The sequence below is a fragment of the Scardinius erythrophthalmus genome (assembly GCF_964197995.2).
Source record: "Scardinius erythrophthalmus genome assembly, chromosome: 7".
Taxonomy (NCBI): domain Eukaryota; kingdom Metazoa; phylum Chordata; class Actinopteri; order Cypriniformes; family Leuciscidae; genus Scardinius; species Scardinius erythrophthalmus.
The window spans coordinates 30,538,611-30,556,495 of record NC_138227.1 but is presented as its reverse complement, the minus strand read 5'-3'; the positions used below and the strand labels follow the sequence as shown (position 1 = coordinate 30,556,495).

The 17,885-nt window shown below is 40.7% G+C and overlaps 1 protein-coding gene across 1 annotated transcript in view; it reads left to right on the top strand.

Moving 5' to 3' along the window:
* Window positions 1-1,063: 1,063 nt before the first annotated feature.
* LOC308693795 (uncharacterized protein) overlaps window positions 1,064-17,885 on the top strand; it is a gene marked incomplete at its 5' end in the record, with an annotated part of 80,081 nt that continues 63,259 nt past the window's right edge. The window contains 3 exons of the mRNA XM_081370893.1: window positions 1,064-1,129; window positions 1,206-1,315; window positions 16,436-16,865. Coding sequence (XP_081227019.1) covers window positions 1,064-1,129; window positions 1,206-1,315; window positions 16,436-16,865 — 606 coding nt within the window. The remainder of the gene's footprint in view (window positions 1,130-1,205; window positions 1,316-16,435; window positions 16,866-17,885) is intronic.

The window sequence follows — 17,885 nt, the reverse complement described above, 5'->3', positions numbered from 1 at the left end:
CCAGACAATGCTTTGAATATGCTTTAATCACTGCCAGGAGGATCTTAGACCAATTTCAGAGAGCACCCCCCCCAACCAAAAGAGAACAACCGTTTTATAAGTGCATGGCAAAGGTGATATAACATTCATTACATTATTTTCTCTAATATGATCGGTTCTTCATATGTGTAAGTCAGCAAACCCACCTCTGTTAAGCCTTGTTTATACTTTTGCATGGCGCCACACCGCAAACCTCTAAGCTACTAAGAGAAACAATGTGAAGTTGACCGTTAAGTCACTCACTGGTTTGATTTACTGGCACATAGACAAAGAACATCTGACTGTACATGAATCATTATCAGAAATCACTGGTCACAGATCAGACTTTTGAATTAACACAGCTACTTACATGTTGTCGCATTACTGTCGAGTCCAAAACATTTGTGTCTCAGTCCGCTTGTTAAGTCTGATGTCCCTGTTTCCAAGTCTAAAAGCTCTATCAGATGCCAAAAAACAAACGGTGCTAATATACACTCATTGTGCTGTAATATTCCTGATAATTATGATCCTAACCTTTATCTCTATACCGAAATCTCAGATGGTTAGTTTTTCAGCTATTTTGAATCATAAAATGTTGAAGTCTGGGATGCCGTGAGACTGGAGACTGTAATGTACACTATGGCTTTCGAAAAGCTTAAATGTGTGACTTGAATCAACATTGCTCATAAATGGTTGTTGAGTATTCTCAATAGAAACAAGATAGAGGAAGTAGAGGTAGAGGCTTCGACCCGGAAACAGTATTCCTTATGTTATGAATTGGAAGACTCAGTAGGATCCATTTGCAGTTTTTAATGAAGGAACGTCAAAACAGGCAAGGGTCAGGCAACAGCAAAACAGGGTGATCAGAGAACAGACACAGAGTAGTCAGGTCACAGGCAGAAGTTCAGGGCAGGCAGAAAGAGACAATCCAAGATCAATCCAAGTCGAGACAGGCAGCAAACAGACAGAAACGAGATAACAATCCAAGGTCAATAAACAGAACAGTAGAATAGGGAAAAACACTCAGTGATTACAGTCCGTGGCAATGCAATACTTCGCAGTGATCTTCTGTTTGAGTGTGGTTTATATGGAGTGTCTGAATGAGATGCAGGTGAGTGCGCAATCAGTCCCAGGTATGAAGCATTATGGGAATTGTAGTTTTGTGAAGTGATCAATCTGGTGTGGAGTGCCCTCTGGTGACTCTCAGAGGCACTCCAGCTGGTGATCGTTACATAGCCATAACAGTCCAGGAGGGAGGTGGAGCGGAGGCGGATCCGGGGGTGGGATGGAGGGCCAGGTCCGTGGAGCAGAAAAGGACCTGCAGACTGCGGCAGAATGGATGGCCAAGGCGGAGCGGCTGTGCAGGCGACCAGGGAGGAGACGACCCTTCTAGCGGCCAGGGCGGAGCAGACGGTTCAGGAGGCCAGGGAGGAGACGACCCTTCATGCGGCCAGGGAGGAGACGACCCTTCATGCGGCCAGGGAGGAGACGACCCTTCAGGAGGCTAGGGAGGAGACGACCCTTCATGTGGCCAGGGAGGAGACAACCCTTCAGGAGGCCAGGGAGGAGACGACCCTTCAGGAGGCTAGGGAGGAGACGACCCTTCATGCGGCCAGGGAGGAGACGACCCTTCATGAGGCCAGGGAGGAGACGACCCTTCAGGAGGCCAGGGAGGAGACGACCCTTCAGGAGGCCAGGGAGGAGACGACCCTTCAGGAGGCCAGGGAGGAGACGACCCTTCAGGCGGCCAGGGCGGAGACGACCCTTCAGGCGGCCAGGGCGGAGACGACCCTTCAGGCGGCCAGGGCGGAGACGACCCTTCAGGCGGCCAGGGCGGAGACGACCCTTCAGGCGGCCAGGGCGGAGACGACCCTTCAGGCGGCTAGGGCGGAGATGACCCTTCAGGCGGCCAGGGCGGAGACTACCCTTCAGGCGACCATGGCACAGGAACAGACACCGGCTCAGGAACAGGGGCAGACACCGGCTCAGGGACAGGGACAGACACCGGCTCAGGGACAGGGACAGACACCGGCTCAGGAACAGGGACAGACACCGGCTCAGGGACAGGGACAGACACAGTGGCAGCGGCTATCTCTGCTGAGGTCTCAGGTTCAGGCGTGTCGGCGGCCATCTCTGCTGAGGACTCAGGTTCAGGTGTGTCGGCGGCCATCTCTGCTGAGGGCTCAGGCGACGTGGCAGCGGCCATCTCGTCGGAGACACTGGCTCGGCGGCGGCCATCTTGTACTGAGACACTGGCTCGGCGGAGGCCATCTTGTCCGGAGACACTGGCTCGGTGGAGACCATCTTGTCCGGAGACACTGGCTCGGCGACGGCCATCTTGTCCGGAGACACTGGCTCGAGGGAGGCCATCTTGTCCTGAGACACTGGCTCGGCGGAGACCATCTTGTCCTGAAACACTGGCTCGGAGGAGACCATCTTGTCCGGAGACACTGGCTCGGTGACAGACATCTTGTCCGGAGACACTGGCTCGGCGGAGGCCATCTTGTCCGGAGACACTGGCTCGGCGGCGGCCATTTTGTCTGGAGACACTGGCTCGGCGGGCGTGACGTGAACAGTCTCTGGATCGGCAGAAGTGACGTGAACAGTCTCTGGATCGGCAGAAGTGACGTGAACAGTCTCTGGATCGGCAGACGTGACGTGAACAGTCTCTGGATCGGCAGACGTGACGTGAACAGTCTCTGGATCGGCAGACGTGACGTGAAAAGTCTCTGGATCGGCAGACGTGACGTGAAAAGTCTCTGGATCGGCAGACGTGACAGGCACGGTCTCTGGAAACGCCCCCTCAGCAGTAGAGGGCTCGGGGAATTCTGCTAAGATGTAACGAGAGTCCGGGGAATCAGTTGAGGTGTAGCAGAACTCTGGTTCAATGGGTGTGATAAGTTCATGGGAACCCTCATCCACAGGTCCCATAGAAAAGGATTAGAGTTCTCAACGGGTCGGGTCGGCCCGACAAACCCGACGGGACCCGCGGGTTCGGGCCGGGTTCGGGTCGAAAATATAATCAAATGACTCGGGTCGGGTCGGGTCGGACCTCGGGCGTTATCTAAAAAAAAAAAACATTTAGGCTATTAATCATCGCTGCCGTTCACCGTAAAGAATGTCTGGCTGCTGCGTATAACGTGCATCATGGAGAGGGGCGGGGGCAGACCTGACGCCGGTGCGTGCACGCCTTTAGCCTGGAGAAGAAGATGGAGTTGGTGAGAAGTAAACTTGTCGCAGGTGAATTCACCGTCACTACTACAGCCTTTTTATATATTTAAAGTTTATTGTTTCAGTTGTTTGTATTGTTTGTATTGTTAAAAGGCGTGAACATTAAAGGTTGATTTGAATTCCCATCTGCTGGTCATGATAATACTTGTATAAGAGAAAAAAAAATCCGACGCGGCGTCGGGCCGCGGGCCTGGTTCGGGCAGATAATTCATGTTTATGTGTCGGGTTACATCGGGTCCGGGCTTTAAAAGCCACAGGCCGGGTCGGATCGGGTTGTAATTTTCAGGCCCGTTGAGAACTCTAAAAAGGATGAACCGCTTATCCTTAGGGCGAATTCAATATATTGACATAAAGACCATTGAGGGGTGTTGTCAGGCATGAGATAATTTAACATGTCCTCAAGCCCATATCGGAAACTATCCTTTAAGACTGCATCGTCCAAGTCTACCCCATGGCAGAGCTCACAAAATTCTTCAACATATTCCTCTATAGATCGGTTACCTTGGCTGAGGCGGAAGAGACTGATTAGTGGGTCCATGGTGGGTCTCGGTTCTTTCTCGGCTGCTGGATCTGAAGCGGCGAAGTATTGGTAGTATTAGTATTATAAATTGGAAGACTCAGTAGGATTCATTTGCAGTTTTTAATGAAGGAACATCAAAACAGGCAAGGGTCAGGCAACAGCAAAACAGGGTGATCAGAGAACAGACACAGAGTAGTCAGGTCACAGGCAGAAGTTCAGGGCAGGCAGCAAGAGACAATCCAAGATCAATCCAAGTCGAGACAGGCAGCAAACAGACAGAAACGAGATAACAATCCAAGGTCAATAAACAGAACAGTAGAATAGGGGAAAACGCTCAGTGATTACAGTCCATGGCAATGCAATACTTCGCAGTGATCTTCTGTTTGAGTGTGGTTTATATGGAATGTCTGAATGAGATGCAGGTGAGTGCGCAATCAGTCCCAGGTATGAAGCATTATGGGAATTGTAGTTTTGTGAAGTGATCAATCTGGTGTGGAGTGCCCTCTGGTGACTCTCAGAGGCACTCCAGCTGGTGATCGTTACACCTTATATGTCACAACAAGCAGAAAACATTTTCCATTTCAACAGAGTTCAGGTGCAGTAAAATTATCTGTTGTTCTGTGAATGTTCACTGGTGAATTCCAGTCATTTCAATAAGAATCCAATAAAATAGGCCTATAATAAATGTAAGCATGTATACTGAATCAAACTTAAGTATAATAATAATAATAGGATAATAATCTTATTCTGGCCTCACTGAACCATTGGGTTCCTCCAGATGCTGGCTTTAACATAAGAGATCTTCCAGGAACCACTGTAAATGTTAAAGAAATCTCACAATAACCCTTTTATAGCATTCAAGTTCCTCTAATTTCCCCCAAAGCACTTCGAGATCTCATGGTAATGAAAAGGTGACTCCAGAATCTCTGAACTGAATGCAAAGTGCTTAAAGGATCCCATATTGGATTTATTGGATTTTATTGATTAATCTATAATAGCATTAAAACGGCCAATTCCATGTTTCCTCCAAACAATATTTTCTTAATTATCATCAAGACAGGCACGTGAAAGGTCAATGAACAACATGTATTAATTGTGTGTGGCACAAACATGTTTATTCAACAGAATCTCTGCTTTGATTTTGGCCAAATTAAAGATACATTGTCTAGGAATCAGCATATGTGATTCATATATAATTGAACAGTTTACATGTTTACAGTTTACAGTTTACAGTTTACAGTTTACAAGGCCAGATCATGACGCAAAAGCAGTATTTATCTAGGGGCAGAAAATTGAGGTAGTACACAAATTTAAATATTTAGGAATAATAATAGATTCTCAGCTTTCTTTTAAAAACATGTGAAGGAAGTAATAAATACAGTGAAATTTAATTTAGCAAATTTTAGATTTATTAGAAATTGCTTGACTACAGAGGCAGCAGTCTTATTTATGAACTCAATGATTGTTCCACATATTACATACTGTATGACTACCTGGACAAAAACATTCAAGTCATTTCTTAAGCCCATTGAAAACATATATAAACAAACTCTCAAGGTTCTAGATTAAAAGCAAAATAGTTTTCATCATTGTAGTATTTTAGCAGAGTATTCCCTTTTAAGTTGGGAACATTTGATTCAATATGCTGATTTGATACTTGTTTTTAAAATTCTGAATGGCATTACTCCTCCGGTTGTTAAGGATTATATTGATCAGCTAACAGGACGGTATACACGAGCTGGTATTAGGGGTGATTGTAAGGTGCCATTAAGAAAAACTACCTTTGGTCAGCTATCTTTGGCTTTTAGAGGAACACATGAATGGAATAGACTTCCAACGGAGTTGAAAGAATTAAAACAAATAACAGGTCATTGTGGTTTCTCAAAAAAGCTGAAAAGATGTTTAATGTTAAATCAAAATTATGAACATTTATAGGTATTATGGTATGGTAATTTTTTATTTGTTATTTTTCTGCATTGTGCTGTATATGTCCTTAACATCAACCTGCAGAAGGCCATCTTGTCCGGAGACACTGGCTCGGTGGAGACCATCTTGTCCGGAGACACTGGCTCGGCGACGGCCATCTTGTCCGGAGACACTGGCTCGAGGGAGGCCATCTTGTCCTGAGACACTGGCTCGGCGGAGACCATCTTGTCCTGAAACACTGGCTCGGAGGAGACCATCTTGTCCGGAGACACTGGCTCGGTGACAGACATCTTGTCCGGAGACACTGGCTCGGCGGAGGCCATCTTGTCCGGAGACACTGGCTCGGCGGCGGCCATTTTGTCTGGAGACACTGGCTCGGCGGGCGTGACGTGAACAGTCTCTGGATCGGCAGAAGTGACGTGAACAGTCTCTGGATCGGCAGAAGTGACGTGAACAGTCTCTGGATCGGCAGACGTGACGTGAACAGTCTCTGGATCGGCAGACGTGACGTGAACAGTCTCTGGATCGGCAGACGTGACGTGAAAAGTCTCTGGATCGGCAGACGTGACGTGAAAAGTCTCTGGATCGGCAGACGTGACAGGCACGGTCTCTGGAAACGCCCCCTCAGCAGTAGAGGGCTCGGGGAATTCTGCTAAGATGTAACGAGAGTCCGGGGAATCAGTTGAGGTGTAGCAGAACTCTGGTTCAATGGGTGTGATAAGTTCATGGGAACCCTCATCCACAGGTCCCATAGAAAAGGATTAGAGTTCTCAACGGGTCGGGTCGGCCCGACAAACCCGACGGGACCCGCGGGTTCGGGCCGGGTTCGGGTCGAAAATATAATCAAATGACTCGGGTCGGGTCGGGTCGGACCTCGGGCGTTATCTAAAAAAAAAAAACATTTAGGCTATTAATCATCGCTGCCGTTCACCGTAAAGAATGTCTGGCTGCTGCGTATAACGTGCATCATGGAGAGGGGCGGGGGCAGACCTGACGCCGGTGCGTGCACGCCTTTAGCCTGGAGAAGAAGATGGAGTTGGTGAGAAGTAAACTTGTCGCAGGTGAATTCACCGTCACTACTACAGCCTTTTTATATATTTAAAGTTTATTGTTTCAGTTGTTTGTATTGTTTGTATTGTTAAAAGGCGTGAACATTAAAGGTTGATTTGAATTCCCATCTGCTGGTCATGATAATACTTGTATAAGAGAAAAAAAAATCCGACGCGGCGTCGGGCCGCGGGCCTGGTTCGGGCAGATAATTCATGTTTATGTGTCGGGTTACATCGGGTCCGGGCTTTAAAAGCCACAGGCCGGGTCGGATCGGGTTGTAATTTTCAGGCCCGTTGAGAACTCTAAAAAGGATGAACCGCTTATCCTTAGGGCGAATTCAATATATTGACATAAAGACCATTGAGGGGTGTTGTCAGGCATGAGATAATTTAACATGTCCTCAAGCCCATATCGGAAACTATCCTTTAAGACTGCATCGTCCAAGTCTACCCCATGGCAGAGCTCACAAAATTCTTCAACATATTCCTCTATAGATCGGTTACCTTGGCTGAGGCGGAAGAGACTGATTAGTGGGTCCATGGTGGGTCTCGGTTCTTTCTCGGCTGCTGGATCTGAAGCGGCGAAGTATTGGTAGTATTAGTATTATAAATTGGAAGACTCAGTAGGATTCATTTGCAGTTTTTAATGAAGGAACATCAAAACAGGCAAGGGTCAGGCAACAGCAAAACAGGGTGATCAGAGAACAGACACAGAGTAGTCAGGTCACAGGCAGAAGTTCAGGGCAGGCAGCAAGAGACAATCCAAGATCAATCCAAGTCGAGACAGGCAGCAAACAGACAGAAACGAGATAACAATCCAAGGTCAATAAACAGAACAGTAGAATAGGGGAAAACGCTCAGTGATTACAGTCCATGGCAATGCAATACTTCGCAGTGATCTTCTGTTTGAGTGTGGTTTATATGGAATGTCTGAATGAGATGCAGGTGAGTGCGCAATCAGTCCCAGGTATGAAGCATTATGGGAATTGTAGTTTTGTGAAGTGATCAATCTGGTGTGGAGTGCCCTCTGGTGACTCTCAGAGGCACTCCAGCTGGTGATCGTTACACCTTATATGTCACAACAAGCAGAAAACATTTTCCATTTCAACAGAGTTCAGGTGCAGTAAAATTATCTGTTGTTCTGTGAATGTTCACTGGTGAATTCCAGTCATTTCAATAAGAATCCAATAAAATAGGCCTATAATAAATGTAAGCATGTATACTGAATCAAACTTAAGTATAATAATAATAATAGGATAATAATCTTATTCTGGCCTCACTGAACCATTGGGTTCCTCCAGATGCTGGCTTTAACATAAGAGATCTTCCAGGAACCACTGTAAATGTTAAAGAAATCTCACAATAACCCTTTTATAGCATTCAAGTTCCTCTAATTTCCCCCAAAGCACTTCGAGATCTCATGGTAATGAAAAGGTGACTCCAGAATCTCTGAACTGAATGCAAAGTGCTTAAAGGATCCCATATTGGATTTATTGGATTTTATTGATTAATCTATAATAGCATTAAAACGGCCAATTCCATGTTTCCTCCAAACAATATTTTCTTAATTATCATCAAGACAGGCACGTGAAAGGTCAATGAACAACATGTATTAATTGTGTGTGGCACAAACATGTTTATTCAACAGAATCTCTGCTTTGATTTTGGCCAAATTAAAGATACATTGTCTAGGAATCAGCATATGTGATTCATATATAATTGAACAGTTTACATGTTTACAGTTTACAGTTTACAGTTTACAGTTTACAAGGCCAGATCATGACGCAAAAGCAGTATTTATCTAGGGGCAGAAAATTGAGGTAGTACACAAATTTAAATATTTAGGAATAATAATAGATTCTCAGCTTTCTTTTAAAAACATGTGAAGGAAGTAATAAATACAGTGAAATTTAATTTAGCAAATTTTAGATTTATTAGAAATTGCTTGACTACAGAGGCAGCAGTCTTATTTATGAACTCAATGATTGTTCCACATATTACATACTGTATGACTACCTGGACAAAAACATTCAAGTCATTTCTTAAGCCCATTGAAAACATATATAAACAAACTCTCAAGGTTCTAGATTAAAAGCAAAATAGTTTTCATCATTGTAGTATTTTAGCAGAGTATTCCCTTTTAAGTTGGGAACATTTGATTCAATATGCTGATTTGATACTTGTTTTTAAAATTCTGAATGGCATTACTCCTCCGGTTGTTAAGGATTATATTGATCAGCTAACAGGACGGTATACACGAGCTGGTATTAGGGGTGATTGTAAGGTGCCATTAAGAAAAACTACCTTTGGTCAGCTATCTTTGGCTTTTAGAGGAACACATGAATGGAATAGACTTCCAACGGAGTTGAAAGAATTAAAACAAATAACAGGTCATTGTGGTTTCTCAAAAAAGCTGAAAAGATGTTTAATGTTAAATCAAAATTATGAACATTTATAGGTATTATGGTATGGTAATTTTTTATTTGTTATTTTTCTGCATTGTGCTGTATATGTCCTTAACATCAACCTGCAGAAGGGACAACGGATGAAAATTAGCCAGTGTTGGCTAAATCTGTCGCATTTTACGGTTATGTATTATTAATGTGTACTGTTCCTGATTAAATAAAAAAATAAAAATATACAAACCTTTTAAATACATTTGTCCTCGGGTTAAAGAAAACTGAGGAATATTTGGATGGCAGCCTTTCAGTTTAGCACTTAAAATCAACAATTATTAAACATTTAAAGGTGAATCCAGTTTTAAGGGAAGGGAAGCTGATGTGCATTCTAAAATGCAAAATAATTTGGATAAACCTTTTTATATAAAACATTGTTTAAAAGGGTTTAAAAGGGTTGAAATGTGATATGTATCATTTTATAAAACTTTTTGTTTTGAGGATGTTACCATCAGGGCCATTCGCAGGGTTTTATAAATACAGAGATCCCAAAAATGATGTTGCTAGGGGGGTTCGGGGGCATGCTCCCTGCGATAATTTAGATTTTCCTGATCTAGACATGTGCATTTTAAGGTGTTTAAAGTCCAAAAAAAAAAGGACGACAGTAGCTTTAAAAGCATGTCAGTGGGCAGTAGCATATATTATTTTGTCAAGCATACTGTATAACAGATTCTTAAACATGAGAATCAGTTTAAATGTTGCAATGAATGATCCACACTACAAAATGGAAATGCAGAATTTTTTTATGCTTATTGTTGGCAATACACAATCACATATTCGAAATGGGAATGGCCTTAAATAAACGATTCAATGGTTATTTTGCATAGATGTTACATTTCAATCAAATGCCAATGCAATTCTTCTGTGTCCAGACGCATATATGAGCAATTAGTATGAGCATCAAAGATCAGTTTCAGCTAGCCTACTTTTTCTTTCCTAAATTAATCAATGTTTTTGGACTAATTTGTTCATTTAATGGTTCAATTGTTCACTCATGAAGACAGTCACTTGTCTCTTCCAACTGGCTTAATGATGCAAGTTGCGCAAAGTTTTTTTTTTAAAACGTTGCTACTTAAACATGTTATTCTATTCTAATTGAATTATCTGAAATAACTTAAACAACTAATTCAATTCCCCAACCCACAATTTAAAGAGTATCCTATTAATGAGTTGTTCTCCCCCTCCTTCTCACAACCCGTTTCATCACATGAAACTGTTGATGCTGTTTTTACTCATTGAGCTGCAAGATTCTGGAAACAGACAATCACAGTAAAAAAAAAAAAAAAAGGTCACAATTTCTCCCACAATTCTGAATAGACAACTAAAAAAAAAAAAAGGGGAAAAAATAATTTACTAGAGGGTCTGGTATAATGTTAGTTGCTGCAGTCTATTTACAAAAACATTTTTAATTAATTTTAATTTTAATTTTAATTTTATTTTTTTTTTAATCTGTTTGAATACATGGTCCAAGGACTCAATTATAAAGATGTCACTTATTTCGTTACTGGATGAATCAGTGTTTTTGAACAAATCTTTTGAATGAATGATTCAATGACAAGTACATTTTTTAACAGTCACTTGTCTCCACCTACTGGTGTAACAATGTAATCGATACTATCTTTATTTGAAGCATCAAGTTACTTTCAAAAGATTATTTACTCTATTTTGTTCGCTTTTGTTTGAGATGGGGGAACTGGTTGTCTCCCAATAGGCATATCTGTCATATAAGCAGAACACATTTTACACATGAGGAAAACCATTTGTTTAGTCAATAATTCAAGAAGGTCCATACTTTAAACCTCTTGATTCTATCTTTTACTTGGCCTTGTAAAAAAGTAGATCTTGTAATTGTTTAATTGTTTAATATAGCATTTATTACAATAAGGATATCATTACAGGTAGACCATTGATGGCTCACATTTGAACTTTTTCTTTCTTTTTTAAGTCTATTCCCTTAACAGATTATTTATTATAAATTCTACAAGTTAGTTAAAGTGTAGCCTACTTCAATAAAAACAATAGAACTTGATAAATTATAGTAAAGGTGGTCATGAGACGTGTTCACATTACAAATGCCATAAAAGTTACCAAGTTTTGTACCATTCCGATGAAGCTGTGAACATTTCTAAAGCAGACTGAAGAGCACAATATGTCAGTGCCATTGTAGATGCACATAAGTAATGTTTTATTACAAGGCACATTTATAAAAGCTACTCAATTGTCCTAATTAAACTAAGACCTAATCCTAGCTTAATCTAAACCCCGTCTGTGAAACCAGACTAAAACGTCTTAATTTGTTAATGTTTTAGAGCACTTACTCATCACTGTTCTTTGTATGATCGGGTTGGTTGGTCTGCATTGTCCACCCGTAGACTTAATCATTGGTACATTTTTATCTACAAAGCTATTCTTGGTCTGCTTCCCCCATACCTTCAATCTTGCATCAAAAAGAAAGGTACAGGAAGATATTGTCTTCGTTCTGAGGACTTAATTATTTTTATCTGTCCCTCAAGTCCGGACTGAATTGGGAAAAGGGGCGTTTAAGTATGCGGCCCCCTGCGCTTGGAATCAGCTGCAAAATGTCCTGAATCTTCAGGAGCCGGTTTCATTGCTTGATTTTAAATTACTTTTAAATGACATGGAAGCTACACAAAATGGCTGTAGATGTTATGACTTACTATTCGGATGATCCTTGCTGTTGTTTATCGCTTGTGATAAATATATATGAAACTTTGATATTTTATTATCTTGTAACTCACTATTTATTACAGGCATAAATTGTTATATGTTATATGATGATGTTATATGTTTTTATGTCTGCAACCTTGTTAATTGTGCTGCTGCCTGTCTTGGCCAGGATGCTCTTGGAAAAGAGATTTTTAATCTCAATGAGTTTTTTCCTTCTGGTTAAATAAAGGTAATAAATAAATAAAAATAAAAACTTTATTAGCATTAAAATGCATGTTTCAAAGGTCTAAAATTGCAAACAAACCGACACCGCAGTCAAGAGCAGTATCCGATTTATTTGATGGATTATCGAATGTCGAATTCGGAAATCATTTGGGTTCCTTGTGCAGGAAAAATGTCACATTATAGTGAATAAGTAAATGAATGAATAAACCAAGCAGAGCAGTGGATGAAAACAAGTAGCCAGACCAATCCAGGCCTGAAATATATATTTTAATCATGTTTTCTTTTCAAAAGATTCTGAGCATGACTGGTAATTTTATGTGTTTTGTATGTCATTGAGATAGTTGTTTATAACCTCTTTTATACTCTCATAGTCTGAGACCAGATGAAGCAGCATCTCCAGCACTCTCACACCTTTCTATGAAAAGTGATCAGTCAATGGATCGGCCAATTGCGTTCAGCAACGAAACCCCAAATTACAATGGGTAATTGACTTTGTTTTAAATGGTGTGTTTGTTGTGTGAATTTTTTTATTAAACATACAACTATCCTTTTCTTGTTGTATGACTCCTTTTCATATGTGACCCTGGACCACAAAACCAGTCTTATGTGTAATTTTTTAAAAATTGAGATTTATACATCATCTGAAAGCTGAATACATAATCTTTCCATTGATGTAAGGTTTGTTAGGATAGGACAATATTTGGCCGAGATACAACTCTTTGAATATCTGGAATCTGAGGGTACAGAAAAATCGAAACACTGAGAAAATCGCCTTTAAAGTTGCCCATTTCTATTGGCGATAGTGCTGCATCCATTCACAAAAATAAATGTTTTATATATTTAAGGTGGGAAATTTACAAAATATCTTCATGGAACATGATCTTTACTTAATATCCTAATGATTTTTGGCATAAAAGAAAGATCTATCATTTTGACCCATACAATGTTTTGTTGGCTATTGCCACAAATATACCCGTGCAACATAAGACTGGTTTTGTGATCCAGGGTCACATATGTTGTATGACTCTTTTACATTGTTAAAGTTGAATTTAACAATCTCAACAAACTGTCTCATCCCGACAGTCTAAGACCAGATGAGGCAGCATCTCCTGTAACTTCATACTTCTCTTTAAAAAGCAACCAATCAATGGGTCGACCGATTGCATTCAAAGACAGAACTCAGCCTTACAGTGTTAAACGGTATGAGAATTTGCATTCTTTGATCAGATATGCATGTGATTGTCTATTCAAAGTAGCGTGGCTGCAATATAAAAATTCAGTACTTCGCTACCAATACCACAAAAATGTCATGATTCTCTACCAGTTGTCTTTTTTAAAAAAGATTAACACACTGTCTTTAACGATTTAACTTTTATTTAAAATAGAGACTCACAAAATTATAATTTAACCCTTGTATGGTGTTCGGGTCTGTTGGACCCGTTTTCATTTTTTATCAAAAGAAAAATGATACAACTAATTATTTTTTCAAACTGAGACTCATTGGCCTTGGCTCATTTTCTGTGAGGAATATATCAGAACACATTTTCAATGAAAACACACTGTACACCCCCCCTACACATTTATTTTACACACAGGATGTTCGGGTCCACTGGACCCGGGGCTAATAAAAGTGTGGAAATTGTAGGTCCTGTGTACCTTTACTCTGTCCTCCTCCTGTCAGGGCCTGCTGTTAGTGTGTGTATGTTCTTGTATATGGTTTATGAGGACAAAAATGTGTATAATGACATGGGTATTACAACGTAAACATGGTTTATGACGACATCTGTGTCCTCATACTAAAACATACTAAAATGGTGTTTTTTGAAATTCAAAAAAATGCCAAAAGTTTTCTGTGATTGGTAGGTTTAGGGTGTGTGTGTGTGTGTATGGGGGGGGGGTGTTTTGTGTGTGTCTGTTGTGGGTGTGTGTATGTGTGTGCATGAGTGTGTGTGTGCGTGCGTGTGAGAGATAGATTGGGTGTAAGTGTGAAAGAGTGCAAGAGTGAGTTTAGTGTTTCTACTCCTGCCATTCCCACACGAGGTTGCAATTCTTAAATGTGATCTAACAAAGGTAAAGAGAAAATATTAACCATAAAAACTGTTTATATTGCTTCTAATTGGGATGAAGTAAACATCTGTTGAGTATTTTAACATAACATTTTTGATTGTGTTGAATTAAAAACCCAAAAATGCAGCGGGTCCACCAGACCCACGAACACTGGCTGAGTAACAAAAATATGAACACCACACAAGGGTTAACAGATTAACTCTAATAATTAAATTTGGTTGTCACTCCTGAAATTTTGCTATACACATATCCTCTTAGCAACATGAAAAATAAAACTTTTATTCAAAATGTAAGTGTGATATAAGCAAAACCGTGAGCAAAGAGCATTCCTTTTACAATCACTGAAGCTGTCAATTTAAAGAATTGTATCTGAATCTGTATAAGAATTGTAATTGTATGTGTTGAATCGGTACTGCAGAAAGACTGCCATCGTTACATTTTGTTACATTTTCAGTATCAACTTTGTACTGAAGTACTGTACTTATTACAACACTATGAGCTTGTGTGTACATTAGAGGTCCTATTAACAAATCAAACAACTATGTTTTTACTCTTACAGTCTGAGACCAGATGAGGCAGCATCTCCAGCACCCTCACTCCTGTCTGTAAAGAGTGAACAGTCAATGGGTAGACCCATTGCGTTCAACAGTGGAGCACAAAGTTACATGGGAGAGAAGTATGAGAACTTACTCTGTCTGGGGATTAAAGTCAGCTTTCTTGCTGTACTGTGCTTGTTTTTGTAGCATATCTTTTTTTCATTTACAATGTTGTTTTAAAAGTGTCTCATTTTGTAATATCAAATTGTAGGCACTATACACTGAAGGTTTAGGCACACCAATATCTTCATGTTTTTACTTTTTAGGGGTTCAAGCACGAAGTGCTGAAACCCTATTGTAATTGTACTGATTTTTATTATTATTATTATTATTATTATTTTCCCCTAAAACGCATTGTGCAGACCAAACCGTAAGAGCTGGAACCTTGAAACTTGGCCAAATGGTAGTCCTCAATTTGGGGAGAACCTATAAAAGTATGACCCCGATTGGCCCATAGGTGGCGCTATAGCAACCAAAAGCGCAAAACTGCTCATAACTACTAGACCGTATGACGTAGACTCAAGTGTCTTATATCATTGGAAAGCTGGACGTCTGACGAACAAAACGTATATCTCCGATTTCATTTTAAATGAGGTATCTTCACCAAACTTGGTACACATGTGTAAGAGGTCAATCTGAGGTCACAGTAAAAAAACCGCGGCGATTGACCACATGGTGGCGCTATAACATGAAAAAAACATAAAACAGGCTATAACCACCTGACCGTTAGTCCGATTGACTTGAAAATTGGTATGCAGTGTCTTGGTCCAAGGCGCCATGTATGTGTATGAGGACATTGGCGTACCTCAAAAAACATGGCCGCCATCGGCCAATGAAATTTGAGCACCTATTAGACAAGGTTAACGGAGGCCGATCGGAACGAAACTCGATGGGCATGTTCGACTCAAGGCCCTAGAGGTCTGTAAGAATTTTGAAAGAAATCGGCCACTAGTTGGTGCTAACGAGTTTTAAGGCTCTGTAATCACGTGGTGTTACAAATATCCACACAATATGCATATCATTTGATAGATCTCCTCATCCTGAACAACTTTGCCTCAAGAACCATTGCTGTCAATCAAACCGTTCATTAAATATTCGCAAACATGATAAAAACCTACTTTTGCAAACTAGTCCTAGGTTTTTCGCCCGATCGGAACCAGACCAGTCTAGGACAATTCTCTGGACTCTCTAGATCAAAAACTATCAAAAAAAAGTAGAAATTTTGCATTTGGATGGCTCTAATAGGGTCATTTATAAAATGGGCATGGCAAAATACATTAAAAATCCTATAAATCCTAAATGAAAACTCAGAAGTTCACAAAAATCGGTGAGCATATGTGACATAACATCATTAACAAGCATTCCAAATTTTATGGAGATCGGACAATAGGTGGCGCTATAACTGTTAAAAAGCTTTAAAACCATATATTTCCTATGGTACATTGCCTGTATTGGCTGTAAATGGTCTTTTCCATCTATTATGTCAGTGGTTACATGCTAAATAAAACCTGATAACTTTTGATGCTTTTGTGCTTAAAACCCCTTAAAGGCCTTAATAGCTTGAACCCCGATAAATGCTGCTTGCAGCTTTAATTTTACTTTTAAATTTTACAATCTTTGCATTACTGTTGAAAGTAATAACCACAGATGTTTCCACAGCACACTTTCAGCCACTCTGCTGAAAGAGGATCACTACAAGTGCCCAGTGTGCACAGAGGTCTTTAAAGATCCAGTTTCCATCCCCTGTGGACACAGTTACTGCAAACACTGCATTGAGATCTACTGGAGCAAACCGACTCAAGCTGGAGGTTACGCTTGTCCTCAGTGCAGAAAGAGGTTCAGAAGTCGTCCAGTGTTGAGTGTAAATGTTGCTTTGTCTAAACTGATTGAGGAACTCCAGAAGGCAGGATTTAGTCCTGCCCTTCCTGCTCCCTGTTACGCTGGACCTGAAGATGTGCCCTGTGATATCTGCACTGAGAAGAAGCTCAAAGCTGTTAAATCCTGTTTGACCTGCACTGTGTCTTACTGTGAGACCCACATCAGACAACACTACACAGTACCAGCACTGCAGAGGCACAACCTGGTGGAGGTGATTGTAAAATTACATAGAAATTTATGGCATAATAAATAGCTACAGGGGCTGCATATTTAAATTAAAAATAATTGTGATTACAGTTACAGGTCCTTGATTAACTAATCGCGAAACATGCGGATTACTGCATTCTGATTTTGATCTTTTATCTACGTAAACGGTTTCTATTGAAAACATTTTAGATTGTAACCAGTCACAGACTTGGTTGTTGAGTGCATGAATGCAATGAACAATCAGAGCAATATCTAATCCGAGTCCATAAGCCAATCAGTAATGACAAAGCATTCCTAATAATTTAGGTTTAAGCAGCCTGACGGTGGGATGGTGGCACATTAAAACAGCTGAAGAAACATCACCTCATACTCAAAAAGAAGCATCATGATACATGTCCACAGGCTCTGAGAAATCAAATCACCAGAGTTTTTTAATGCAAGCTGAATGACTGTTTGTTCATGCAGTGTTCTGCAATCTAAAGACCGATTCGGACGGGATTAACTTTAAAAGGGTAGATGGAGTAATGTAATTTTACCACAGGATGTCTGTAATATTAATGGCCAATTTGCACGGGATAAGATATCTCAGTAAAACTAGCAGAAGTGGGAGGAGTAACTTGATTTGCACATCGCCGTCACCCTCCTGTCGTCATGTGCGTATTACGTTGATTCCTGATATCACGTGTGCAAAAACATAGCCTACATTTATACCGCTATGTCGAACAATGTATTAATTAACTTGAGACTGGATTGTGTTGGTAATTGGCACTTACCTAACGCTAAAAGATGTTTTGTGTCTCCAACAACTGCTTTTGATCTTATTTCTGATCTGAATGGTATGTGGAAAACTCTTGAGTTTTGCCACAGACTTGTCCCAGCGTCTAGAACGCAACTGAATGCTTTTTCAAGTGTCTCCATACTTGAAAAAACTGAAAACTACTTTTAAACAGGAAATGACTAAATATTTACGTACATATTTACAGTGGGTCTATTTGCACGGGATTAGTATTACCTGAGGTAATTT